The 27,237-nt window shown below is 44.1% G+C and overlaps 1 protein-coding gene and 1 long non-coding RNA gene across 39 annotated transcripts in view; one reads left to right on the top strand and one right to left on the bottom strand.

Annotated features, from left to right (window-relative positions):
• Positions 1–27,237, bottom strand: part of LOC139361648 (disco-interacting protein 2 homolog C-like) — a 217,552-nt gene that overhangs the window by 44,814 nt on the left and 145,501 nt on the right. For 13 of the 38 annotated variants that reach the window (XM_071090354.1, XM_071090353.1, XM_071090352.1 and 10 more), the window contains 2 exons: positions 14,369–18,892; positions 76–285 (listed from right to left, as the gene is read on the bottom strand). In XM_071090354.1, coding sequence (XP_070946455.1) covers positions 76–285; positions 14,369–14,390 — 232 coding nt within the window. In that variant the 5' untranslated portion in view covers positions 14,391–18,892. Of the gene's footprint in view, positions 1–75; positions 286–14,368; positions 21,026–27,237 lie in introns of those variants that run through there. The other 25 variants (XM_071090370.1, XM_071090369.1, XM_071090373.1 and 22 more) reach the window with 15 other exon arrangements.
• Positions 8,226–14,682, top strand: LOC139361649 (uncharacterized). The gene is made up of 2 exons (XR_011619228.1): positions 8,226–12,004; positions 14,285–14,682. It is a non-coding gene; the product is annotated as an uncharacterized lncRNA (long non-coding RNA).

Raw genomic sequence — 27,237 nt, 5'->3', positions numbered from 1 at the left:
ACAAACAGAGGAAAACGTGCACACACAAAGGGGTTTAGACAACAGGCACAGAAAGACACTGTGAAGCGTGCTCACCCATGGGGGTCTGGGCCATGACATCCGCTAGCCTGTGGGCAGCTCTGCTGCCCCCGCTCTGCGTGGAGGACGAGGAGGTGGTGGACGTGGTGGAGCCGTGGATGGCCTGACTGATCCAGTGCTCCACTTTGATGCTGCCCTGGCTGGAGGTCGGGGCGCCCTGGGAGTCCACCTGCACTGAGCCTTCATCTTCTGAGCCATAAGAGGTATCTGTGTAAGAAGAAAGGCAATTTGCTATATGCTGCAGCAAAAACAGGCACTACAATCTCAGTCCCTCCAACACAGATTTACTTCACGCAAGTCTGAACAGTTGTTTAATGACTTTTTGCCGTAGACACTCTTGAGAATTTAAACCACTTTTCAGATAATGAACCATTTATTTTAGCATAATGAATTTTGCTTCCAAAGCACCTTATACAAACATGCTATAAGATGTTTGATACTGTCATCTCAAAGATGCACTGACACATTTCCTCTACACAGCAGTTTGGGAAGAAACCAAGTGTTTTCTTGTGTCAGTCAGAAAGTGAGAGGGCAAGGGGAGGCGGAGGGCCTGTGCAGCTCTCAGGAGTCTCAGTGTGACTATGTTTAGCCCCGAGATGGGGCTGAGATGCTCTTCTGGGCTCTGATTTATTTCTACGTTGGTGTGTGTGTTAGATACCCTTGCAGGTGATTTTTGCATCTGTGTGTTAGTTACCCATAGAGCTGATTTGTTTCTACATCGGTGTGTTAGATACCCATGCAGGTGATTTCTGCGTCTGTGTGTTAGTTACCCATACAACTGATTTCTTTCTATGTCAGTGTGTTAGATACCCATGCAGCTGATTTATTTCTACATCGGTGTGTTCGATACCCATGCAGCTCTCTAAGGATCAAGACGCTGATGATGGTAACAGGAGGGAAAGCAGAATGTGCCTCACATAGAGCGGCCCCTCCACCTCCCCGCTTTCCTCTGGGGCACACAACAAACCCTCATGTTACATTTTGCACTCAAATCTATTCACCTTTACACTATTCGTTTCTTATACATTGTCATTATTGATTTTTCTATCTGTACAAATTGGATATCTTGGATTATGAGAAAATACATCCCTTTTTTCACTATAATTCGCGAGAACATTTTTCATTTAATAACTTTTCATGCAGCACCAAGGTTTTTGGGAATAAATTGCTGCTGTATTTGTTAAACTTCAACGTAAGAATGACACTCAGAATCCTACCTACAAGTGAGTGATGGGAGGCGCTGGCTCAGGTGAGCAGCTCCAGATCATTGAGTGAGAGAAGGAGTCACAGCAAATAATCTTAAGACACTGGTTTGCTTCTTAAAAGACAGTAAGGGCAAACAATATTCACACTTATTACCACTGTCACATGACTTACGCTGTTTGGGAATTTTTTAAAAAGTTTACTTGTTAGACAAGCAATAATATTAGGAGCCTGAAAATTCTCTATCATCTTGCTTTTTTTTCTTTTGAGACAGAGTCTTGCTCTGTTGCCCAGGGTGGGGTGCAGTGGTGTCATCTCTGCTCACAGTAACCTGTCACTCCCCGGCTCAAGTGATTCTCTTGCCTCAGCCTCCCAAGTAGCTGAGATTATAGGCAAGTGCCACCATGCCTGGCTCATTCTTGTATTTTTAGCAGAAACGGGGTTTCACCATATTGGCCAGGCTGGTCTCGATCTCCTGACCTCGTGACCTCATGATCTGCCTGCCTTGGCCTCCCAAAGTGCTGGGATTACAGGCATGAGCCACTGCGCCTGGCCGACCCTGCCTTTTAAGAAAACTTACACAATTTATATAAAAGTAAAAGTAAAACTGACACAGCCTTGAGACTTTTGAGAAAGGTACACAACCAGGTGTCCATTTGGAGCACAACCATCTCCCCAGAACGTCTTCTCAAAACCCTTTCCAATCTTTCATTCCTCACTCCCACCTACCTTTTCCAAGAAACCTGCAGAATAATGTGATATAGACACTCGACAGAATAGCAGCAAACCAAGCAAGCAGCATATGAAATGGATGATACAGCATGACCAGTGGTGACTAGAATTACACACCATGGGGACAGGAAGTCAGGTTGATTTAACATTCAAAACTGAATTAATGTCATACGCGGTAAAGAATTACGGAGTAGAACCGCGTGTTAACCTTAGGAGACATAGAAAAGTACTGACAAATTCAAGAGAACGAAACTCAACAAACCATGAATAGAAGGCAATTTCCTCAACCTGTTAAAGTACATTCCTGAAAAGCCACAGCTAACATTGTATTTAATGGTAAACAATAGAATGCGTTTTCCCTAAGATGGAGAACAAGACAAAGATGTCCCCTCTTGCCACTTTTATTCAACATTATCTGGCAGGTTCTAGCTGGTGAAATAAATTAACAAGTTTAGTAATAAAGACATCCAGATTAGAAAGGAATAAAAGTGTCTTTATTCATAGATGACCTGACTTTGGCATGTAGAAAATGGCAAGAAGTACACCAAAAATTACTAAAACAAAGTTTGATGGGATCATAGGACACAAGATAAAGATATACATATACTAGCAATAAAAAACCTGAAAATAAAATTAAGAAAATCGTTCCATTCACAATAGCATCAAAAGCAGAAGACATTCAGCTGAACTTCTAACAAAAAGGTGCAAAATGTGTACAATGACAACTATAAAACATTACGGAGAGACATTAAAGATCCAAATAAATGGAAACTAAATAAATGGAGGCAGATTCATGATCGTGAATTCGAAAACGCAGCATTATCAAGACAATTCTTCCAAAACTGTTCCATTAATTCAAGGCACTGCCTAATAAAATCCCAGAAGGCTGTGTGTGAAATGGAAAGCTTATTCTCAATTTTATCTGGAAATACAAAGGACCTACAATAGCCAAAATAAATTTGAAAAAGGGAAACAATGTTGGAAGACTTCACTATCTGATTTCAAAACTTTACATAAAGTCATAGTTATTAAGGCAGTGGTATTCGCACAAAAATAGATGTATACATCAAAGGAACAGAATTAAACTCAGAAATAAAGCCTTATATTTATGATTAATTTATTTTTGACAAAGGTCTCAAGACAATTCAGTAAAAGAAAGGTAGTTTGTTTTTTCAACAAATGTTGCAGTGGCAACTGGGTACCCACACACCAAAAAGAAAAACCGTGGGGGAAAGAATCCCCCAAACCAAACGAAAACAAAAATCCGACTTAGATCTTTACTGCACACACAAAAATTAACTCCAAATGGATCACAGACCTAAATGAAAGAACAGTAAGACCATGACACTTCTAAAACTCCCAAAGACACAACCCATGAAAATTAGTGAAATGGACTTCATTAAAATAGAAAACTAGTAAGTTTTAAAAGATGATTATCTCCCTATAACTAATGTAACAAATTACCTTGATCTTAGTGGCTTACAACAAGACAAATCTATTATCCTATTGATGAAGAAGTCAGAAGTGTAAAATCTAAGTGTCAGCAGAACTACGTTCCTTCTGGAGGCTTCAAAGGAGAATCCATTTCTTTACCTTTCCCAACTTTTAGAGGCCACCTGTGTCCCTGACTCATGGCCCCTCTTCATCTTTAAAGTGCATCAATCCAGTCTCCAGTTCTTTTCTCTTTTAAGGACCTTCTTGATTACAGTGGGTCTACCTACTTAAACCAGGATAATGGTCCCATCTCAAGATCTTAAATTAATCAGCTGCAAAATGCCTTTTAACCACTTCAGACAACAGGTTCATAAGTTCTGGGGAATAGGACCTGGGTATCTTGGGGGAAAGGCTTTGTTCTGTCTGCTACATAGTAGTTTGTTCTTTCACTGAGAAACGTTACATCTGTAAAACTCTTATATTCAGATTGCATAAGGCACCTGTAACCCATAAGATGACAACCAACCCATTTACAACATGAGCAAAAAATCTGAACATTTTACCAATATATACAAATGGCTATGAATAGGAATTAGCACATTAAAAGCTAATAAGCACATTAAAAATGCTTAGCATCATTCATTGTTGCAAAGTAAATACACAATGATATACCATTCCACATCAATTAGAATGACAAAAATAAAAATAACAGTAACTATTGGTGGTGATGATGTGGAGAAACTGGGATGAGCATATGCTGCTGGTGGAAATGTGAAATGGTGCAGTTATTTTGTAAATAATTTGGCAGTTTTTAAAAAGCTAAACCTAAACTTACAATAAGACTCAATCATGCTACTTGGCATCCACTTAAGATAAAAGAAATTATATGCATACACAAAGATATGTACATTAATGTCAATGGCAGCTGAATATGGAAACAATGAATAACCAACTGGTAAATGAATAAACAGAATGTGTCATATCTATCAAATAGAATATAAATAAATAATAAGAAATAAACTACTGGTGCATGGTACAGCAAGGACTTCAAAACAGGTAAAGGAGGCATAGAGAAGTGTGTACATTGTATGATTTTATATCATAAAATTATAAGATCATAAAAAAACCAAAAACCATAAAATCAGAGTAAAATATTCTATGATTTTATATTCTAGAAAATTTAGAGTGCACTGTTATGATTTCTAGGGTTCTTTTCCGTAGAGCTAACCTTTCATCTGATATCCTTTGCAATCAGCCAAGTACATTCTTTAGCACGTTTATAGTGTAGTTCTGCTGATAACACATTCTCTCAGCTTTCATATTTGGGAATGTGTTGTTTCACCCCTGTTTATAAAGGAGATTTTCCCTGGATATGAGTTGACAGGCCTTTCTCCTGCTTTTAGTGCTTTAAAAAAATGTCTTTCCATGGTCTTCTGGTCTCCACTGTATCTTCACAGAAGTCACGCGTTTTTGAAATGCTTCTCTGGTATGTAACGTGTCTTTTCCTTCTGAGTCCTTTCAGGATCTCCTCTTAATCTTGGGATTTCAGTACTTTGGCTATCATGAACTCGGATGTGCTTCTTGTTATACTTGTTCTGCTTGGAGTTCACTGAACTTCTCGGGGCCGGACACAGGTGTTTGACATCAATCTGAGAAAATTTTGACTCCTGTTTTCAAAGGTTCTTGCTCTTCTCTTTTCCTTCTTGTATTACAAGTATATTGACGTATCACAGGAGCTTGAGGTTCTGTTGGCTTTCCTTTCATTTTGTTTCTCTGGGCTTCACTTTGGTTAATTCCTTTTCATCTCCCTTCGAGCCCACAGACTTCATCTTCCTTCTCCAACCTGTTAAGCCCATCAGCGCCATTTCATCTCAGTGTCATATTTTCCAGCTTCATAGTGATGTCTCATGTATACCCTATATATGCACAGCGTCTCCTATCATGGACATTGCCTACCAGACTGGTACATTTGTCACAACTGATACTTCTACAGTGAAACATCATTACCACTCCAACTCCATCATTCACATCAGGGTTCATTCTTGGTGTTGTACAATATATGGCTCTGGACAAATGCATAACATGTATCCACTATTACAGTATCATACAGAGATCACATGATACTAAAAACTCTCCTGCTCTGCCTATTCATCCCTGCCTCCCCCTGGCAACAACTGATCTTCTTACAGTCTCCATAGTCTTGCCTTTTCCAGGATGTTGTAAAGCTGGAATCATACAACAACCTTTTCAGATTGCTTCTTTCACTTAGCAATATGCCCTTTAAGTTTCCTCCGTGTCTTTTTATGGATAGCTCATTTATTTTCAGCCTCAAATAATATCCCATTGTCTGGATGTACCACAGCTCACTTATACATTCACCTACTGAGGGGCATTTTGGTTGCTTCCAAGTTTTGACATCTATGAATAAGGCTGCTCTAAATATCTACTTGCAGGCTTTTGTGTGTAGACATAAGTTTTCAACTGCTTTGAGCAAATGCCAAGGAGTGTAATTGCTTTATCATATGGTAAGAGTATAGTTTTGTAAGAAACCACCAATCTGTCTTCCTAAAGGCTGTTCTATTTTTATTAAGACCCGCCATGAATGAGAGAGAATTCCCACAGCTCCACATCTTCACAGGCTTTGGTGTTGATAGTGTTCTGGATTCTGGTGTAGTGATATCTTACTGTTGCTTTCATCTGCATTTCTCTATGACACGTGATGTGAAGCATCATCTCATACGTCGATTTGCCATCTCTATATCTTCTTAGATGAGGCATCTGTTAGTCTTTGACCCATTAATGTGATGAATTACGTTAATTGGCTTTTCAATGTTAAACCGGCTTTGGATACGTGAAATTCCATGTGGTTTTAGTGCACAATTTTTGCTAGATTTGCTAATATTTTATTGAAGATTACTGCATCTATGTTCATGAGAGATGTTCTGTAGTTTTCTTGTAATATTTTGTTATTAAAATGGTATTTGATATTAAAATGATGCTGGCTCTATAGAATGAGTTAAGAAGTATTCCTCAGCTTCTATGTTCTGAAAGAGATTGTAGATAATTGGTATAATTTCTTCTTAGATATTTGGTAGAATTCACCAGTGAACCCATCTGGGCCTGGCACTTCCTGTTTTGAAAGGTTATTAACCACTGATTCAATTTAACAGATACAGGCCCATACAGATCGTTTCTTCCTGTTCAAATTTTGGCAAATTCTGTCTTTAAAGAAATTGGTTCATTTCATCCACGTTATCAAATTTGTGGCCATAGAGTTATTCATAATTTTTATTATCCTTTTAATGTCCATGGGATCTGTAGTTATGTCCCTTATTTCATTTCTGATATTGGTAATTTATCTGCTGTATTTCTTTTTCTTGTTAGAGGCTTACAGATTTTCTCTCAAAGAACCAGCTTTTGGTTTCATTGATTTTTCTCTACTGATATTCTGTTTTCAATGTATTGATTTCTGCTCTTTCATTATTTGTCTCCTGCTTAGAATTTAATTGGATGTTCTTTTTCTAGTTTTCGAAGGTGGAAGCTGATTGATTTTAGATCTTATTTTTAACGTATGCATTTAAATCTATAAATTTCCCTATAAACATTACTGTCACTGCAGCTCACAAATTTTAACAAGTTTTCATTTTCATTTACTTCAAAAATTCAAAGAAATCTTCAGGTTTCTTCCTTGAACAATGTATTATGTATAAGTGTACTGTTTAATATCCTAATATATTTTCCAGTCGTCCATTATTGATTTCTACTTTACTGTGGTTGAGAACATACTTGTTTGATTCCTATTCTTTTAAATGTGTTAAGGTGTGTTTAATGGACCACAACATGGTATGTCTTGGTGAATGTTGTGTATTCTGCTGCTGTTGGAGGAAATAGTCTATAAACTTCAGTTACATACAGTTGACTGAGGATGCCGATTTCAATTTTGTCCTTACTGCTTTTCTGGCTACTGAATTGGTCCATTTCTGATAAAGGGGTGTTAACGTCTCCAACTATAATAGTGGGTTAATTATTTCTCCTTGAAGTTTATCAGTTTTTACTTTGGAATTCTGATACTTTGTTAGCAAAAGTACATTTAAGGATTGTTACATCTTCTTGGAGTATTGACCTCTTTATTACGTAATAGTCATCTCTGGTAACTTTCCTTGATGTAAAGTCGACTCTGTCTAAAATTAATATCACCACTTCCATTTTTCAAAATGAGTGTTGGCCGGGCACGGTGGCTCATGCCTGTAATCCCAGCACTTTAGAAGGGCAAGGCAGAATGATCACCTGAGGTCAGGAGTTCAAGACCAGCCTGGCCAACACGGTGAAATCCCATCTGTACAAAAATAGAAAAAATAAATAAATTACCCAGGCATGACGACAAATGCCTGTAATCCCAGCTACTCGGGAGGCTGAGGGAGAATCACTTGAACCTGGAAGGCAGAGGTTGCAGTGAGATATCAGGCCATTGCACACCAAAAAATTAGTGTTAACATTTATATCTTTTGCCATCCCTTTACTGTTGATCTATATGTATGTCTTTATATCTAAAGTGGATTTCTTATAGATAATATATAGTTCGGTGCATTTGGACTGACATTGAAAGTAATAATATACAGTTGAATTAACATCTACCATATTTGTTACTATTTTCTATTTGTTGCCCTTGTTCTTTGTTTTTGTCTTTCACTTTTTTTTCCTTGTGGTCTTTATTGAGCATATTCTATGATTTATTTTCTTTCCTTTCTTAGCATATCAGTTACTTTTTTTTTTTTTTTTTTTAAGTGGCTGCCTTGGAATTTGCAATATAAATTTACAAGTAACCCAAGTCCACTTTCAAATGACACTACACTGGTTTCTTGATAATGCAAGCACACTATAATAACAAAATAACCCTAATTCCTAATTGCTCTCTCCCATCCCTTGGGTATCACTGCTCTCATTCATTTCACTTATATTTAAGTGTGTGTATATGACATATACATAAGCATATAATACAGTATATTTACCGTCGCTATTATGAATGAACTGTTAAGTTAGATCTGTTAAGAAAAATGAAAGATTTTCTTCTACCTTCACTATTTCTTCTTTAATGCTTTTTGTTTTTCTATTTATTTTTTTAAACAGACAAGGTCTTTCTCTGTTGCCCAGGCTGGAGTGGAGCAGCATCATTATAGCTCACCGCAGCCTTGAACGGGATCCTGGGCTCAAGAAGTGACCCGTCTCAGCCTCTCAAAGTAGCTGGCACTATAGGTGTTGGCCACCACGTTTGGCTTTTTTTTTAATGAGACAGAGTCTCACAACGTTGCCCAGGCTGGTCTCAACTAAGCGGCCTCCAGCTCTACTCCCATCTTTGCCTCCCAGAGTGTTAGGATGACAGCTGTGAGCCCTGTAAACAGACTGTGCTCTTCCTTTCTTTGTGCACAGCTGAGTTACTGACCTCTACTATTTTCTCTAGAGAACTTTGAACATTTTTTGCAAGGCAGGTCTACCGGCAACAAATTTTTCAATTTTTGTAGGAGAAGGTCTTTTCTTTTTCTTCACTTTTGAAAGATAATTTCACAGAGTATAGACTTCTAGGTTAATGGAATTTTTTTCCTCTCAATAGTTTAAATACTTCACTCCACTTCTTGCTTTCATGGTTTTTGAGGGGAAGTTGAAAATAATTCTTATCTTTGATCCTCCATAGGGAAGGAGATTACTCTGGTTTCTTTGCTTTTTAATCTTTGATTCACCATAGTTTCAATATTTTATGCCCAAATAGAGTTTATTTTTGTTTTGTTTTTGTCGTCATCGTTTTTACATTTATCCTTCTTGGTGTTTCTTGAGCTTCCTGGATCTATGGTTTGGTGTCTGGCATTAATCTGAGGAAATTCAGCTATTACTGTTACAAATATTTCTTCTGTTCCTCTTTCTTCCCCCTTGTATTACCGTTATGCATATTTTATGCCTCTGTGGAAGTCCCATAGTGCTTGGATACTCCGTTCTTTTTTGCTTTTCAGCTCTGGAGGTTGGAGTTGGGTATTTCCCTTTCTCCCAGGTCAGAAGGCTCTGATAAAATCCCACCAGGTTAGTCTCCACTTAACTAGCTTCTCAGGAAGGTGGACCTAGTGAAGAGTGCACTTGCATATTGAAAAATGATTCCTATTCTCTTTCCCCTGTAGTAAGTATGAGGGGATTTTTCTCTGATGTTTACTTCGAGAACCTGATTGAGCTTCTGATGATACAACTCACAAAAGCATGAGACCCATATGCACAGGCCTCCTGGAGGTTTTAACTCTCAGACGTGGCCACACCTCACCACAGCAATTTGTCAATTCCAGTTCAGGGTTTCCAATCCCAGCGTGGGTTCCTTGGAGCATTGTGCTCCAGTGTATGGTGATTCATCTGCTTTACCTGTCCAGCCAATCTGGGGACAGTGGCTTGCCGGTGACCTCACGTCTCTTGCAGGTTTAAGAAGAGCTGCTGATTTTTCAGTTTGCTCAGCTTTTTACCTGTGAGGAGGGAGTGACAATTCTCAAGATTATCGTGTACAGAACCTGAAATTCCCCAACTGCATTATAGTGAAAAGTGTCTTCCCTTCCTCTGGCTCAAGAATTAAAATATTTTCATTCTCTGACACGTTGTACTCTGATTCCCTAAATATTTATAATTGCAGATTTAAAAACTCAGTTTTCTGCTGTATCAGACATGTAGACTGGCACTTTCCAACAGAATTATGAGAGTCCTGTTATAGAACTTGAAACCTTCCTTGTAGCCTCATATAAATATATAAACAGGTATAATTAATTTTACTGGTATATTTTTAACTCAAAATGCTCATGCTATACTTGCAATAAGAAATACAAATAGGCCGGATGCGGTGGCTCAAGTCTGTAATCCCAGCACTTTGGGAGGCCGAGGCGGGTGGATCACGAGATCGGGAGATCGAGACCATCCTGGCTAACACGGTGAAACCCCGTGCCTACTAAAAATACAAAAAATTAGCCAGGCGTGGCAGCGGGCAGCAACTTGGGAGGCTGAGGCAGGAGAATGGCATGAACCCGGGAGGCGGAGATTGCAGTGAGCCGAGATCACACCACTGCACTCTAGCCTGGGCAACAGAGCTAGACTCCGTCTCAAATTAAAAAAAAAAACAAATACAATATTTTCTATTTTTTATATTAACTGGCATGTCTTTCACGCAGCAAATCCAGTTCAGACCAGGCACACGTCATGTGCTCAGCCGCCGCATGTGGTGAGTGACAGAGACCATCCTGCATGTGTGTGCACTTTTTACTGCCTTTTTCTTGACCACAGATTCTACCCCCCGTTTCTCTGTGTATGCGGTGATTATTTGCTGAATATTACACATTGTGGGTAACTTGTTGAGCACACTCAGGATCCCTAACCTCCCTCTGAAGCTTTCCAGCTCTTGTTTTAGCAGTTAGCACAGGCACGGCTGGGTCATCGTGACATGGGCAGGCTTGGTTGGATTCGCTGTTGGTGTGAATCTGTGGAGAGCTCCCATCCTGCACCCACTTGGGTCTCCCCCTCCTGGACGTGGTAAGATGGCCATGCTCCGCCCACACCTGAGCTCTCTCTGATCTCCCCCTCCCGGACATGGTAGGACGGCCATGCTCCGCCACACCTGAGCTCTCTCCGAGCTCCGCCTTCTGGATGTGGTAGGATGGCCATACTCCGCCCACACCTGAACTCTCGGCACCACGGTCTGCAGGTGTTCTCCAGAGGGCAAGTGTACTGTGGGTGCATCTCATTCATTCTCCTGCCCTCGCCCTCAGGTTCTGGCTGGTACAGCTGTGGTCACAGACTAAAAACAGCCACCTCATTCGTTTTGTGCAGTTTTACAGTTGTTTAGGGCAGATGGGTGATTTGGGTCCCTGTTCTCTCATCATGGCTAGAAGTAGTTTTGGCAAATTATTCTTTTATCTTTACATTCGGAAACTAAAGGAAAGTTTCACCCATAGAATACTAGCGTTGCGACAATCCTAATGAGAGTTTCTCCAGAAACTAGGATCCAGGTCAGCAGCCAGTCATTTCATAGAAGATAAACTTCAAGAACATTCTCTGAAGGGCAATGAAACTGAGTAAGATCTAACCACTGTTACCAACAACCAAGAAAAATAGGTAAGAAAATGCAGCTAAGATTTGGATCAAGTAAGTACGGTAATAAACATGCAAACTATCGCTAAGCACAAATAGGCTGGGAGTAAAAAATTTTTATGACATTGACATTTACGATTTTACAAAACTGCCCCATATGATATATCAAGAGGACTCCTGATGAAAATTTACAAAGGATGCTTTATGGCTTATATAAAACTGTTGGTCAAATCCAAATATTTCACAAAAATAACATTTCAAATAATATTCTTTTATATTTTGCAGACATCTGTACAAGGAGGTTATTCATCACACATGACCCAGTAACATTTGTCAGCGGTTGGATTCAATACGAGAAATAAGCAAATAACCGTAACCGCACTGTTTCTTCCATTTCAAAGTCTTTTCTCTTATACAAAGTGGTCAAGAAAAATGCCCGTTGCCTTACATACTGGTTAGTGCCAAAAATTTGGTTTAAAATATTTCAACCCTTGAAATGTTTTACGTCCATGTTGTTAGTTACACAAAGAACACATACAAATACAATTATTTTGCCATAAGTTTTGGCAAATTATAACCATTAACTAAACAAACAGGAGTAAGCATGTTATTTTTGAGATAGGGTCTTGCTCTGTTGCCCAGGCTGGAGTGCAGTGGCACGATCATGGCTCACTGCACCCTGATCCTCCCACTCCAGCCTCCCGAGCAGCTGGGACCACAGGCACACACCACCATTCCTGGCTGATTTCTGTATGTTTTGCAGGGATGGGCTTTGGAATGTTGCCCAGGCTAGTCTCAAATGCTGGGAACTCAAGCAATCTGCCTGCCTTGGCTTCCCAAACTGCTGAGGTTAGAGGCATGAGCCACCATGCCTGGCCTAATCATTTTTAAAGAGTCTGCATTTATTATCGTTATTTTTTTCTAATTGAGATGGGGGTCTTGCTCTGTTGCCCCGGCTGGAGTGCAGTGGTGCCATCTCAGCTGACAGCAACCTCTGCCTCCCGGGCTCAAGTGATTCTCCCACCTCAGCCTCCCAAGTAGCTGGGACTACAGGTGCACACCACCAGGCTCAGCTAATTTTTTGTACTTTTGGTGAAGACAAGATGTACAAAAGGCATTTCTGTACATTTTGCCATGTTGTCCAGGCTGACCTTGAACCCTTGGGCTCAAGCCATACACCTGCCCTGGGTTCCCAAATTACTGCAGTTATAGGCATGAGCTATCGTGCCCAGTCCTTCATTATGTGCTGTGGCTTAATATTAAAATAAGGAAAGGGAGGAGCCCAAAGGAGCACGTTGGCAGAAAGGGCTCCCTTGTCAACAACTTGCTAGCATGGCATTCACTCCCTTGCCTGGCTGGCACTGCGTTCTTTCGATGAAGAACACGTTATGTGTCAATGAGAAACAGAAACGACATAGGAACACCCTGTCTCTACAAACACTTAAAAATTAGCTGGGTGTGGTGGCGAGCACCTGTGGTCCCAGCTGCTTGAGGTTGAAGTGGGAGGACCGCGTGAGCCCAGGTGGTCACAGCTGCAGTGAGCCAAGAGCTGCCATCATGATGCTGAATTCCAACCTTGGTGACAGAGCAAGACCTTGTCTCAAAACAAAAAGCAACGAAAACCCAAAATGATGCACTCTAAGTTCTGTCCTTTAAATTCCAGTACCTTCATTTGTAAAGGTATGTAAAGGTGAAACTCAGGAGCTGCCTGTAGTAATGTGGACGTACGCTTGACCTCAGCTCTGATCTGAAGCACGTCCTTCTGTCTCACTGCTTGCCAAGACTAAGCTAAATTTCAGAAGTAAAAATACTCCCGAAAATGTTGTACATTTTCAACTATTCGTATTGTACCTTAAGTTTCTTTGGTATTGGAGCAAAAATACTGGGTCATTTAAAGTGATATGTAGCTTCAACGTGGGATGTAAGGTGATTCAGGTCCTTTGAGAAGACAAGCTTGCAACAACGGCATGAATAATGTTGGAATCAAAATCACAGAAACTAAACACCAAATAGCATAGGTTCAATCCGTGTCTCTAACAAGTATCTGGATAACTAAACTTTCTGCTTTACTTGGGTGTGAAGATCATGAAATGTAGTTTATAATTATTTGGGCAGAGAAAATAGAGAATTGGGGTAGTTATGTAAAATTCAAGATTAAAGAAAAGCAGTATTATATAGCAGAAATATAAATTGGCTATTACCTTCAGTAATTTAGATCAGGGGTTGGCAGGTCCCTGCACCAAATCTGGTCTGTTGTTCTTGTAAATAAAGTTTTATTGGTAGACAGTCATACGCACTTGCTGTCACCCATGGCTGAGGGCAGAGTTGAGTGGTTGTGAGAGACCTTATGGCCTGCAGGAACTAAAATACTAGCTGGCACCTTGCAGGCAAACTTTATGACCTGATTCGGGTAGCTGCCTAAACTGTCCAATTCGCTTGTTCTAAAACAATCCAATAATGTAGCACACTTATCTGAAGATTTGAGAATATGCATGCAACAGCCTAATCAGAAGAAAAGTCCAATTCCACCCATAGGGTTACAAACTCTTCCCTTTTCCCTACAAGGAATTAAATGAATAAAACTGTGTGAGATTTTACTGGTATGTATCATATGTATCAATCTTGATGAAAAGTTAAAAATGTGTATTTATACAGATACATAGTGTTACTTTTCATGCACTGTTTTCGGACTTCTGGTTCACAAAATCTGCATTTCTGCACCATGATTTTGAAGGCAAAAACCCAACTTCTGGGCTAGCGGTCAATTCTGAGGCGCCCAGCATGTTCAGGAGGCAGCGTCGGGGAGCGTGTCCCTTACCTGGAGGGGTGTAGGCGTCCATGGAGGTCTACACGACCAGGGACCTGCGTTTGGAAGGCATAGGCACCGCCATCTTCTGCTCTTTGTGTCTGGCCAGAGCCGCCTGGACAGCTTCCGTGTGGACGTCTGAAATGGAGAGAGCTCAGTCACTCAGTGCTCAGCTTAGGTCCCAGAGGCCAAGCTGCACCCTCCTCTCTGTCCCCGCAGCACGGTTCATCCACCTTCTGAAACTCACCAACAGATGGGTGGGTGAGGAAAGAAAATCAGTGTTTACAGTTCCATAAAGACATTAAAATTTATTCACAGACTTTTAATTATTCATTTTATTACTGTAGAATCCATATCCGCAAGCAAACACTGGGTGTAAACTGCACTGAGATTTTTCTTTTTAGGGTGAATGCACCTTGATCTTTGGAGATTCTTTGTAGGTCACACGTTTGAGCCTCCAAATCCTTTCACTGTACCGTTGAGAGGCGTGTGCACGCCTCGCACCCCAACTCACACAGCCACGGTCGCAGCTCAGCTCAACACCGGCCATGGGCCAGGACTGTGTTGGCTATGGTTATGGTTTGGCTGTGTCCCCACCCAAATCTCAACTTGAATTCTACATCCCAGAATCCCCATGTGTCGTGGGAGGGACTTAGGGAGAGGTAACTGAATCACTGGGTCCCGTCTTTCCTGTGCTATTCTCGTGATAGTGAATAAGTCTCATGAGATCTGATGGCTTATCGGGGTTTCCGCTTTTGCTTCTACCTCGTTTTCTCTTGCTGCTGACATGTAAGAAGTGCCTTTCGCCTCCCACCATGATTCTGAGGCCTCCCCAGCCATGCGGAACCGCAACGCCAACTAAATCTTTTTCTTCCCAGTTTCGGGTATGTCTTTATCAGCAGCATGGAAATGGACTAAAACAACCATTAAGACATTTTGTGGCTATTAACCCATTACATTAATTCCACACATTCACTGAATGCCTTCTCTGTAAGTCCTTACGGGTTGGGGTCGCAGTGGTGATAAGGCAGACAGTCTCATGGCATCTCACGCAGGCCACTTCTTAAGGGATGAGACAAGTGATAGATGGGCTAGAGAATTAAAGCAGAGACAGATGCAGCAGCAACTCCAAACTGTGAAGCCAGGGAAGAACCCTCTTAACACAGAATCGGAACAACAGGAATGAAACATACCGGCTGTCAAGACGAGAATCTTCGAGACACAGGCAAAAATCCGCTCAAAGGCCCTAAACTGTCAGTGAGAACGGTGTTAGCAGAATAAAACCACCACCACCAAAAATGGCCAGCGTGAGTGAAGACGAGTTGGGGCAGTTTTCTCTGAAGCTGCGAGAATGATCCCACTGAAAGAGAATCAGACGTGGCTTTCTGGCTTAAAACCCCCAAGCTGCCACCTGAGACAGGACCCAGACCCTCAGCATCACGCCCACAAGCAGCTCATCGCACTGCTTGGTCTTGTCAGCCTTTGTGCACACTTCTCTCCCTAACTAGATAAAGAGCCTGGTCATCTGGCCACTATTTCTAATTCCCAGGTCAAAAACCATTATGTGACTGACTTGGCTCATGGCCGAAAACTGAAGGGATCAATGAGGTGACAGTCCACTCACTTCCACAAATCGCTTTTTGTTTTGCATATTCTCCGTTTTAAACTTTTTGGATGTAATTTCAAAGACACAGAAAATCTGCAAGACCAGCGTAGTGAATTTCCACATAACTTACCAGGCTCAACTTAGGCCCAACTGCTCCTATCTTACATCACTGCTTTCCCCCCTCCCCCATGAATTTTCTAAGTCAAATGAAAATAAATATCAGATACTATATCCTTCCATACCTAAATGTTTCAATGTATTTCCTAAACACAAGGATATGCTCTCACATTCACTTTCCTCAAGATCCGGAAATTTAACTGTCATATACAAAGTTCACTTTCAAATGCTGTCAACTGTCTCCATAATTTTCTTACTTTGTCTTCTTCTACGATCCAATCCAGGATGATGAATTGATTTGTCATGTGATTTTTACCCGTCCAGCATCCAAGTTTCTCAGGTTTTGTGTTTCCTGAAATTGGAAATGTTAAAGAATACAGGTCAGTTATTTCACAGCTTGTCCTTTATTTTGGTATCTTCCGGACTAGACTCAGGAGTATGCATTTTAGCAGGGACACCGCAGAAGTCTGTCTTACGTGACAATGTTAACATCGGCAACTCAGTGAAGGTGGTGCTTAAGTGCCTCCAAAGCAAAGATGCTACTTCTCGCGTTGAAATTAAGATTTGGGAGGAGACACCCTGACACTATGTGCATATTCTGTTTTCCATGAATTCTCCACTACTAGTTTTAGCATCCACTGATTTCCTGTCATTCCTTCTAAATCATTAGATCTTCCATATTCACTGAAAAATAATTTTATCTTTCAGCATTCATTTACATATGTCCATATATACTCACGGAGTCTGGCTTCGTGGGTTATGATTCATAGTTACAATGGTTTGTTCTGTTGCTCAACTGGTCCCAGATTTGACACCGGATTCCCCAGCCCTTAGACCAGGGCTCCTTCTAGTGAAGAACGGAGTTTGGAAGCTAAGAGTGGGCACCGGGTGCTGCTGGGCATTGCCGGCAAGTAGAACACACACACGCATGTACACGCATGTGCACCCACACCCATCCACAGGCACTTCTATCCCTGTCTACATCTGTCGGGAGCCACCAGCTGATACTTGTACCTCCTGCTGCAACCTAATCCCACGTGATCCATTCCAGGCTTTGGCCTTTTCTTATTTCTACCTCTTACCAAGAAAGAAACCTGGCACCTGCAGCACTCAATATATTCACTGATTTATTAAGCTTATTTGCTTAAGTCTGGAGATACAGAAATGCTTTCAGAATTGCTATCTAATACCACGGTGAAAAATCTATCGAGTTCAGTGCTCATTTGTAATTATTTTTTCATTGTTTTTTTGGAAGGTAGGGAGTACAAAGTATACACAGTGAAATGTTCAGATCTTGAGTACACTTGGCGCATTTCGATAAATGGAAATCTATTACCCTAATCAAATCTTTTGCATCAAAGTTCCCACAAGTCCCCTCCCAGTCAATCCCAGCCCTCAAGAGACAGCCACTGTTCATTCTCGAGGAGTGTTCTTGGCGCTCTTCCGTCACCCGAGACTCGCATAGATTCTCCGTTGTCACATGGACTCCACGGCGTGGTGTTCACTCTCTGCTCAGTTCAAGGCTCCTGGAACTCATCCCCGTTGTCTGTTTTGGTTTCAGCATTTTGTACGTTTTTCCTGCTGGGAACTAGGACAATGTATGAATATATCAGAATTTGCTCATGTTTCTCCAGATGAGAGAGATTTATGTTGTTTCCAGTTCTTGGCTATGACAATTTACTCTGGAGATAATGTGCATTCTTTTACAAGGACACACATTTTCTGCTCTCCTTGGTGAACGTCTACAGCATACCTGCTGAGCCATATGGTAAGTGTACACATTTTAAAGAAACTGCCACATTTGCTGAAGTGGCTGTGCCATTTTAAGTCTCCATCAGTCTGAGATCCAGTCTGTCATATCTTCACCAGCACCTGCTACTGTCCTCCCTTCTCCACTCTTGTGAAGGGGAACCTCGCGGGTTTAAGTTGTACTTACCCAATGACTCCCTGGTGAGCACCTCTCATGGGCCACTGGGCATCTGTATACATCTGTTGCGAAGAGTCCATCTTGCATGCTTGCAAAATTCACACCATTTCTGGTTGTTTGTACATTTCCTAAAATGTTCTAAATAAGGCCCTGTGTCTTCTGTACATCAAGCATCTCCCCCTGCTTCCAAGTCTTTATGCCTTTTAGTTCTCCTAACTAACTTCACGGACGAGGGCCCCAGTGTGCACCATGCGAACCTGAAGCACGGAGAATGGCCATGCTCCCGACACCCCTGACTGTGGGCAGAGCTCCCCGGCTGCCACCACCGAGGAGGGGGGTCAGCTCTTGTTTTTCAGGAGTGGCCTTTATCAAACGGAGAAAGTTCCCTTCTGTTCCTGATGTGATAGGAAATTCGTATAAGGACTATTAAATTTCAACAGATGTTTTCCAGTGTCTACCGGGAGGATAAAATGGGTTTTCTGCTTTATTTTTTGTTAATATGGTGAATTACATTGATTTTTGAATGATGAGCCAAATGTGCAATGCAAAACTACAGATCATGAGAACAAACTCTAAGTGTTCATGGTATTCTTATCCCTTTTACATATTTCTGGGTTTGATTTAGTAAGAATTTGTTCAAAGCTTTGGCATCTGTATGTCAACAAGAGTGAAAGGCGTGAGATTTTGCCTCACATGCAAACTAACAAAGGGGGCCAGCACCACCCCAATGCACTGAAAGAGCCAGGACATTTCCAGGCCAGAAACAAAGGGCTTGTCACACACAGTGGGGCAGCAGGACCCACTCACCCCTGTCGATATTCAGGATCACACAGTGGGGCAGCAGGACCCACTCGCCCCGGTCAATACTCAGCAACGTCCTGTATCCCTGTACAACGACAAGATGTTATTTAGGCAAAACAAAATTAACGATCATGTCAAGAACTGCTTACATTTTTCTCTTCTGAGAAAATTTGTTTTTAGCAACCATGGCTCTCAAGGCACTCACTTGCACATTATACATAATACTGCTTGTGGCCAAAGTCATGGTACCTTCCTATTCTTATTTACCAAGAGTTCTGAAAGGTGAGTATTTTAAAGAGAAAAGAGGTATGTGGCTTACCCCAGGCTAAGGAGTGAGTTAGCTGGACAATTCTTGTGAAATATGTGCTTTTTCTAATTAGAAAATCTGAGAACAAGGTATCAGTGTGAGTCTGTTATCTCCATGAAGGAGTGAAATGGATGCTGGGAAATTGAAGGAGCTTCAGAACGGGAATCTCACAACCTCAAATGGGGAGACCAGCAATTGGGAAAGCAGTCACTCTGATTCATGGAGTTTTCGGAGATTCACGTCCACTCCGTCCTGCATTTGAGCGACTTTTCTTCTTGTGATGTGGACCCGATAGAAGAGAGGTCCCACGTAGACATTCGGCATTTGTGAGGGTCTGGCACCGTGACTCACTTCTACAGATTTAACATGTTTGTGTATAAATTACAATGGCTCAACTCTATAAAAACTGATAGCAGTTATGGATCAATTCCCTCATTTCTCACTTGGGCCACACTTCCTGTTTCTGCAAGAACATATCGCTTGGCTAGAAGGCACGATGTTGACATTGAAAGGAAAAAGGACCTTGTATAAAAATGATGTAGAGAATTCTTCTCAAAGGCCACTGGGACACACACTGTGTTGGTGACCAGCTGTCTACCGGCGCGGCAGCGAGAGAGACAGAGCTGCACGCGTGAGCAGTCACAGCTCCCGTGACCCACACCAAGACCCCCAGGGTGATGAAAGGCCAACCAGCAGCCTTGGAACGTACACTTCCTTCCCAAAATAGCTTCCCGAGAAACAACAAACAGTGATAATTGCAGGCATTTCTATGACTGGGAAGCAAGAAACCCTCCCAGTCCTGTTCCTTCTACACCACATCCAGAACAGGCGTACACCCGGTGTAGAAAGCTCCCAAGGCCTGAACAGATCATTCGATTCTAATTCAGACTGACCTAATCTCTGCAGTGCAGTCCTACAAACAGACTTTCCAAAAGTTACCAAACCACTACCTCAAACCTCATGCTTTCTCTGCTTCGAAAGAGGACATGCGGCTCGGTTTATACAGCCACCAGCACACACACAGGGTATTATCTTATTGCCCTTCAGTGCCAAGAAGAATCCTGTGGTCTCTCACAGTAAAAACAAAACCACAGCCACCACAACCCAGCTTTTCAAGTTGCAGGGAGTTTTACAGCCTCTTTCTATGTCGTCTTCCTTTTTGCCCCAAACTGGATATTCTTTTTACTTTCTCCTTATTTCCTGAATATAATTTGATCAATATAATCAAAGTGCTTGTGTTAGAAGCAACTTTACTTAAAAAGAATTCAAAGAACTACATCAAAATATTAAGAGTAGCCATTTCAGGGTGACAAGAGAACAATATATTGTTTTTGTTCATTATTTCCAACATTTGCGAAGTTTTTTGCCTTGAGTGTAGTCACTTTTGCAATCAGAGGTTACAGTGCTTGATGGAATGAGGCCATGAAGCGCACACACCACCGAGTTTCTAACACAGAGCAATCTGTGAGGAAGGATGGAGACACAGGAAAGGTTCATTTTAAAGCAATGCAAGTGTTTTTTTCATAAAGGCAAAAGACGTTTTTTAAAGTGTTTGTATCATACACAAGTCTGCTAAATTTGGTCAAAAAACAGAGAAAACAGTAACAGAAGAACACTTTAGCCCACAAGGAGACCAGCACACCCAGCTCGAGACCACTCCAGATGAGGCGTGGAGAGTGGTTTCCTCACAGCTGACCCACAGGATCGGGTAACACAAGCAGAAGGGAAACATGGGGACCACAGAGACATCAGACTGTGGACTTCATAGCAAGAGACAGCAACACAAACTAGCGGAGTAATTAAAAACTATGGTAAAAAGAGGTCCACATTCTATTTTAACCTGAAATCAGTGGCACGGGGACCACCACACCACCCTGCAGTTGCCTCCTCCCTCCCCCACACACAGCAGCCTCCTGGGACAACATCCTACTTCCAACTTGCAGTTGCCTCCCGTCCCACCCCCCCACAGTGGCCCCCTACGACAACATCGTACTTCCACCCTGCAGCTGCCTCCCATCCCCAACACACAGCAGCCTCCTGGGACAACCTCCTACTTGCCGGCCACAGCCTGGAGCCCCCAAAGCATGGAGGGGCTTAGCGAGCCACACAACATTCCCCCTTCACACCTGGGAAGTCAGCCCCTCACTGAAGTGGGTCCTGCGCCCACCAGCTGTGCACGATCAGAGGTGTGAGGTTATGGACCTGGTCACCAACTGTGCAGAGAGGCGTGAGGTCATGGACCTAGTCGCCCGTTGTGCACGATCAGAGGTGTGCAAGGTTCCAGACCTGGTCACCTGCTATGCACAATCAGAGGTGTGAGGTGATGGACCCGGTCACCCGCTGGGTATGAATAGAGGTGTGGGTGGTTAGTGACCTGGTCACCAGCTCTGCACAATCAGAGCCATGTGAAGTTACAGACCTGGTCACCAGCTGCACCCAATCAGAAGCTTTTGAGGTTAGGGACCTGGTCACCTGCTGTGCACAGAAGTGTGAGGTTATGGACCTCGTCACCCGCTGTGCATGATCAGAGGTGGGCCAGGTTAGGGACCATGTGCGTGGTGATGGACCTGATCAGCAGCCAAGACACCTGACGTTTCCAGTGTCATCCCGGCTTCTTTCAAAACTGGAAAAGTCTTCAGATATTTCCCAAAAGCTTGTCCATCTTTGAAAACGATATGCGTGTGCACAGGTGATACCGATGACTGAAGATTGAAGTTTAGAGCATTCCAGCCCCATGCCCATGTCCCATCCCATCTGCGAAAACTTGAGCACAAACATCTCCCTCTCTGAAGCTCCCTGAACCCTGTGGCAGGCCTGAGACTCAGGTCCAGTGTCCTGTCAGTTACACTGAACAAAATGTAATTCAACACTGGCCATGGGCCCTGTGCTTTAAAAACCACATATAAATCTCCCAAAGAACTACAATCTATGAAAGCTTTCATGGCTAGTATTTTAGGAAGACTGATCAGTCTTGACCTAAATCAAAGCCGACACTGCCCAAATTCACTCTAACCCCAGCTTCGTGCACAGGCAGCCATCGCCTGGCCGTCAGGGTGACCAGCAGCCTGGGCACAGACAGGACCAGCGCCGGTCCCTCCCTGCACCTTAAGGGGGCTTCTGAGCTGCTGTCCATGATCAGTGATGGTGACGCCCAGAGCAGCTTTCCGGGAAAGCAGTAAACCTTTCAGGTCCTCACCTCACGAGGATGGCCATGTATAAATCAACCGCCTTTGTTACTGCCCTGCCATTCTCAAAGAGGGGATGGGTTAAACTTCTTTATCCACATGCCCAACACAAGGCACACCTGCTCCAGCACGAGGCTCATCTACTTAATCCCGGGAAACTCACACAACCCACAATCAGAGGCCGCACACAATCAGAGGCCGCGCACAATCCGAGACTGAGCACAATCAGAGACCACACACAATCAGAGACCACACACAGAGACCCACACAATCAGAGGCCACAAAGAGGCCAGAGGCCACAATCAGAGACTATACACAATCACAGGATGTGCACAATCAGAGGCCATGCACAGTCTCTGCAACCTCATCAGAAACTGTTTCTGACCATTCACCTGAGGCCACCAAGTTTAAATGAGAGGCCCAGGTTTTAAAAGACAGCAGGAGTTCTCTGAAGGCAAACTCCGTGCATTCCACCATCAGCACCATTTGTGCCTGTCACGGTCAGGAAGAACCACAACCACGTCTCGGTGCCCTTGCAGTGCAGGGCGCTGCGTTTCTCCCCCTTTCCAAACCCGCGGCGGCTCCTGGCGACCCAGCGCCTCTGCTCAGCCACACGCCCCCAAGGCCTTCCTCCCTCACCCCACAGGGGAGCTCCCGCAGCCGGGCTATCTGGCTCATCACTCCGATTCAGTCACTTACACCCTCATTCCAGGCTGAAAATCTCTTCTGAAAATATCCAAATCTTACCCACGTCAGGCTCCATCTTTTCCCCAGAGCTCCTCATCCCCTCCAGAGCAGCAGCCCTGGTGCCCGTGCAGCCGGGGCCTGTGGGCAGATCCGTGGGCTCAGAATGCCCAGCCCCTCAGCCCCTCTGTGTGTCCCCTTACTCCCTGCTCCCTGGCGTTAATGCCCTCCGTCTTCGATTTCCTGATAGGCAAAAGGGGGTTAATTCTAAGAGTGCTAACCGAACTGGATCACTTAACACCATGTCGGGCCCAGAATACCCCTTGATCAATGACAGGTATTGCTGCGCTGTTACCATTGCGCTGGGTCCAGGTTTCCTGTGAGCCCTTTAGGCTCTTTGCCGTAAAGGCCACTCAATGGTCCTGTCCAAGCCTGTCTGTGGCAGATGGACAGGTGAGTGGCCGATGCACACGTGTGATGCTGAATGGGATCGTGCAAAGCTGGCCCCGCGTATTGTGGTCAACGTAAGAAAAAAGTCGCCCATGCTTGCTTGCTGCTGCCCTGCGGTGTCCAGAAGGAGCCGCTTAAAGGCAACTGCGCCGCACCTACCTTCTTGGAAGGAGACGGCAAGACCAGATTGGCTGGAGCTGGGAAGTTGTGCCCTACAGATCAGGGCTGCGTAACCCAGGGAAGGCATCACTCGAAACACGTGCTGGAGGGCAGCCAATCCGACCCGACCGTCCACCTCCAGGGTCAGCCATGGGGCTCCACTTGATGTGTCATCCTGATCACCCCTCACAGAGCAAATGAGCCTTTGACTTCAGCCTGTCCTAGGTACAACACCGACTCCCACCTCCCACGTCCTGAACCAGCCTGTTCCGGGGATTGCTGTGGAGGTAGAGGAGCAGGCCCAAGACATCTAGTGGCATTTCCTGGCAAGGACACTCACCATGCTCGACCATAAAACTCGGGTCAACTGGTTTTCGGAGGGACTGTAATTTACTTGTGGCACGCATGGATACTGATTGACCCAGGGAGGGGCACGGAGGAGGCTGAAGGAAAACCCATGGTGACTGCGCCAGGCATTCCCGCACACACCGACATCTTCAGACTAGGGCGGCGTCCTAGTCTTACAATCAAACCGAAAGCCCAGAGAAACTAGGGACCTTGTCCAAGACCAGCAACAGGTATGTGGGCAGCTGGGATTCAACTAAGTCCTTTCCTGGATCCATCCACGCTGCTCCCTGCCCCCACTCCCACCACCCCGCCATGGCCCCCGATAGACACAGCAGGTCTGAACATCAGGCACCCCGCACGCAGAGTACGGAGCAGAGCCGGCTTCCGCAGTGGGATCTCACACACATCCCACTCCCCTTCTTGCCGAATGCCTCGGGACTCTGTGCGGTCAAGTCTGCAGATGTGGCCTCACTCTGCGCTAGGAGATCTGGGTGGCCGGCAGCGTTTTGCAGAGTGCTCCTCCAGACGGGGCTCGTCGGCTGATCCATGAGACACAGGACACCTGAGAGAAGGGCCGACAAACCCCACAAAGTCGCTCCCAACATGGAGAGGAGAGGACCACAGCGGGGCTCTCGCAGTCCACGCTTTGGACAGGTCTTGCTGCAAACTGTGGTGCTCGTCAGGCGCGAGGAAGTTTCCCAGGGCAGGAGCTCTAAGTGACACAGCAAAAGCGACACAGGCGATGCAGCAGGATGTACTTCAGCTCAGGGCTCAGGAACCACGGGGTGCAGCGTGGCCTACAGCAAACCAGACACATCAGAAGCCAATGTCCCACCTTTTACATTCAGTGACATTGAACGGAGGGAGTTATCCGTAGCAATCATCTTCCTGGGGGACCCGTACAGCACGCATGACCACCGACACTGACCACGAGTCCTTCCTAGGTCCTGGGGGCTACCCCACTTTACACGCACGGTTCCATGCACAAATCTACGCGTGGCAGTTGTTAGCCCCAGCTTAGAGATGAGGAAAACGCTGCTGGAAAAGCTAAGTGAGAAAATCAGACTTCAGCACACCTGCCATCTCCAAGACCACTACTGCTCTATGTGCTAGGGTCTCAAGGGTTGGGTGTGTGGCATTTTAAGTGACTAATTGTAGGTGATTTTCTTCTCTCCTACACCTGTTTAGCCTGAACGTGCACGTACATGCTCTGCTGCAGGTGCACTGCCCTATGTAGACCAGCAATGCTCTTTCCTGCCTCGGGTTCTCGTTACTGCCTTCCGGAAAATCTCACCTGCTTTACAGCCAAGCCAGGTAGGCCTGGTCAGCCGCACAGTGAAACTCCTGCAGTGTCAGAGCTAAGTGCTGGCTGAGACTTTAACAGCGAAGACAGTGGAGTAATGGGGATAAACTGAGCAAAACTGTATTGTAACGCAGATGAACGTCTAGAAGCAAAAGAAACTGACACCCCTGAGAGCAGGCGACTGTCTCTTACTATGATGTTAATAGCAGCTTGCTGTTTCCAGTGTCTCCGTGTGCCAGGGTTTCCAGTCAGCGTTTGTGTTTATCTGCTCTTGGGCTACCTGATCAAACCTCTGCAGAGATCAAGGGTATCTAAATTGACCCAGTATCCGCAGGCTGGCTGCTCAGAGGCCGTGGTGTGGAACGGCCAGGACATCGCTTAGTCATACGGGGCACAAGCACGTCCCTTGCCACTCCTGTCTTTCTGTTTCATCAAACCCTCTTTTCTCCTGAATATTGACCATAGCAAAGTCATTAGCCTTCGAGATGCATTTGAAACATCAACTTGCTTTGTTCAAGAGGTTTAAGACACACGTAAGTCTTTCTTGCCATGCTCAACACACACAGCCGGCCATTTCTGAAGTCAGTGTTTCTGGAACAAAAGCCTTGGCCTGCCCCAGTGAACATTCACACTGAGCACACTGTCGCAAGGCTGCTTGGCCAACCAGCAGGGGGCAGGAGAGAGCTGCAGGGGCCACGTGGGGTCCCTGCAAGGGCGCCTCACTCCCTCAGTCAAGCGCGGTGCCTCCTGCCAATCCAGCGGCTTCCTCCAAGGGGAAGAGGCCTCTTCAGCTGCTACTGCACTGATTTCAGACGGCTCAGCCAATGGGGCAACAGATTCAACAGAGTTCTATGTTGTTTAAGGAAAACTTCTGTTACCAGGCAACCTTAGTACCATATTCAACGTAAAATAACCAACAACATTGTTTTCAAAACAACATGCTACTAGTGCCTTATCCTTCAATGCTGCTTAAACACGGAAAAGTATGAGGAAAAAAGAGCATGGCACTTACTTCTTAAAAAATAACACCTCTTCCAGGTTATTTTTACCCCTATCATAAAGACTTAGAACTATGGATTCCCTACAGGAATGTGGAGTGGGGGTGGATCCCCACACTGACCCAGACTCACCCCAGGTCAGTCATCCCCCCACCACGGGGTTCACACCTCTCCAGGCCCTGTCACCTCATCAAGGAAAGGTGGCGTCTCTGAGCTCTCTTCGCAGGAAGCACCCGAACGGGAGCTAGAGACACAGACACACCCACAACTACTTTGAAATCCTAAACATATTTAAGGACTTCATTATTAGCTTTTTAAAACTGTAAGAACAAAGTGACCCTGGTTTTAACCTCTCTGCCACAATAACACCGTGTACATCTGTCTTTTGCTATTTGTTCCTTCTCCAGCAGCTGCTGCCTGGCTGGCCGACTGCAGAAGAACAGCCTCTGGTACTCCCGGGAAGCCCTCGGTAAAAGCGTGAACACCACGATCACGTCTCAGGACGCCGCACATGTTAGGGTCGCCCACAGACCGCCATTCCCAGTGCCTAGAAGGCACTGAACGGGCCTCCTGCTCTTTGTAAATGTCAACTTTCCTAAGCTAAGTTGTGTTGAAAATTTTTAACTGCAGTCCACACGTACTTCTTTGTGTCTTGTTTTTATCCTAGAGGAATACTTTTATGGAAAATTAAGCTTGCAAGGTTGAAGGATTTTCTGAAAGTCGACTCCTAATCCTGGAAGAAAAAAAAAAATGGGCCAAATGTGGTGCTCACGCCTGTAATCCCAGCAGTTTCGGAGGTTGAGGCCAGGAGATTGCTTGAGCCCAGGAGCTCGAGACCAGCCTGGAAAACATGGCAAAACCCTGTCTCTATTAAAAATACCAATAATAATAATAATAAAGCTGGGCATGGTGACGTGTGTCTAGTCACAGCAACTCAGGAAGCTGAGGTGGGACGATCACCTGAGCCCAGGAGGTGAAGGCTGCAGTCAGCCCAGA

This window comes from Macaca nemestrina, unplaced genomic scaffold (assembly GCF_043159975.1).
Source record: "Macaca nemestrina isolate mMacNem1 unplaced genomic scaffold, mMacNem.hap1 Scaffold_82, whole genome shotgun sequence".
NCBI classification, from domain to species: domain Eukaryota; kingdom Metazoa; phylum Chordata; class Mammalia; order Primates; family Cercopithecidae; genus Macaca; species Macaca nemestrina.
Note: the sequence above shows the minus strand (reverse complement) of the source record. Positions and strands in the feature narration are given on the sequence as shown.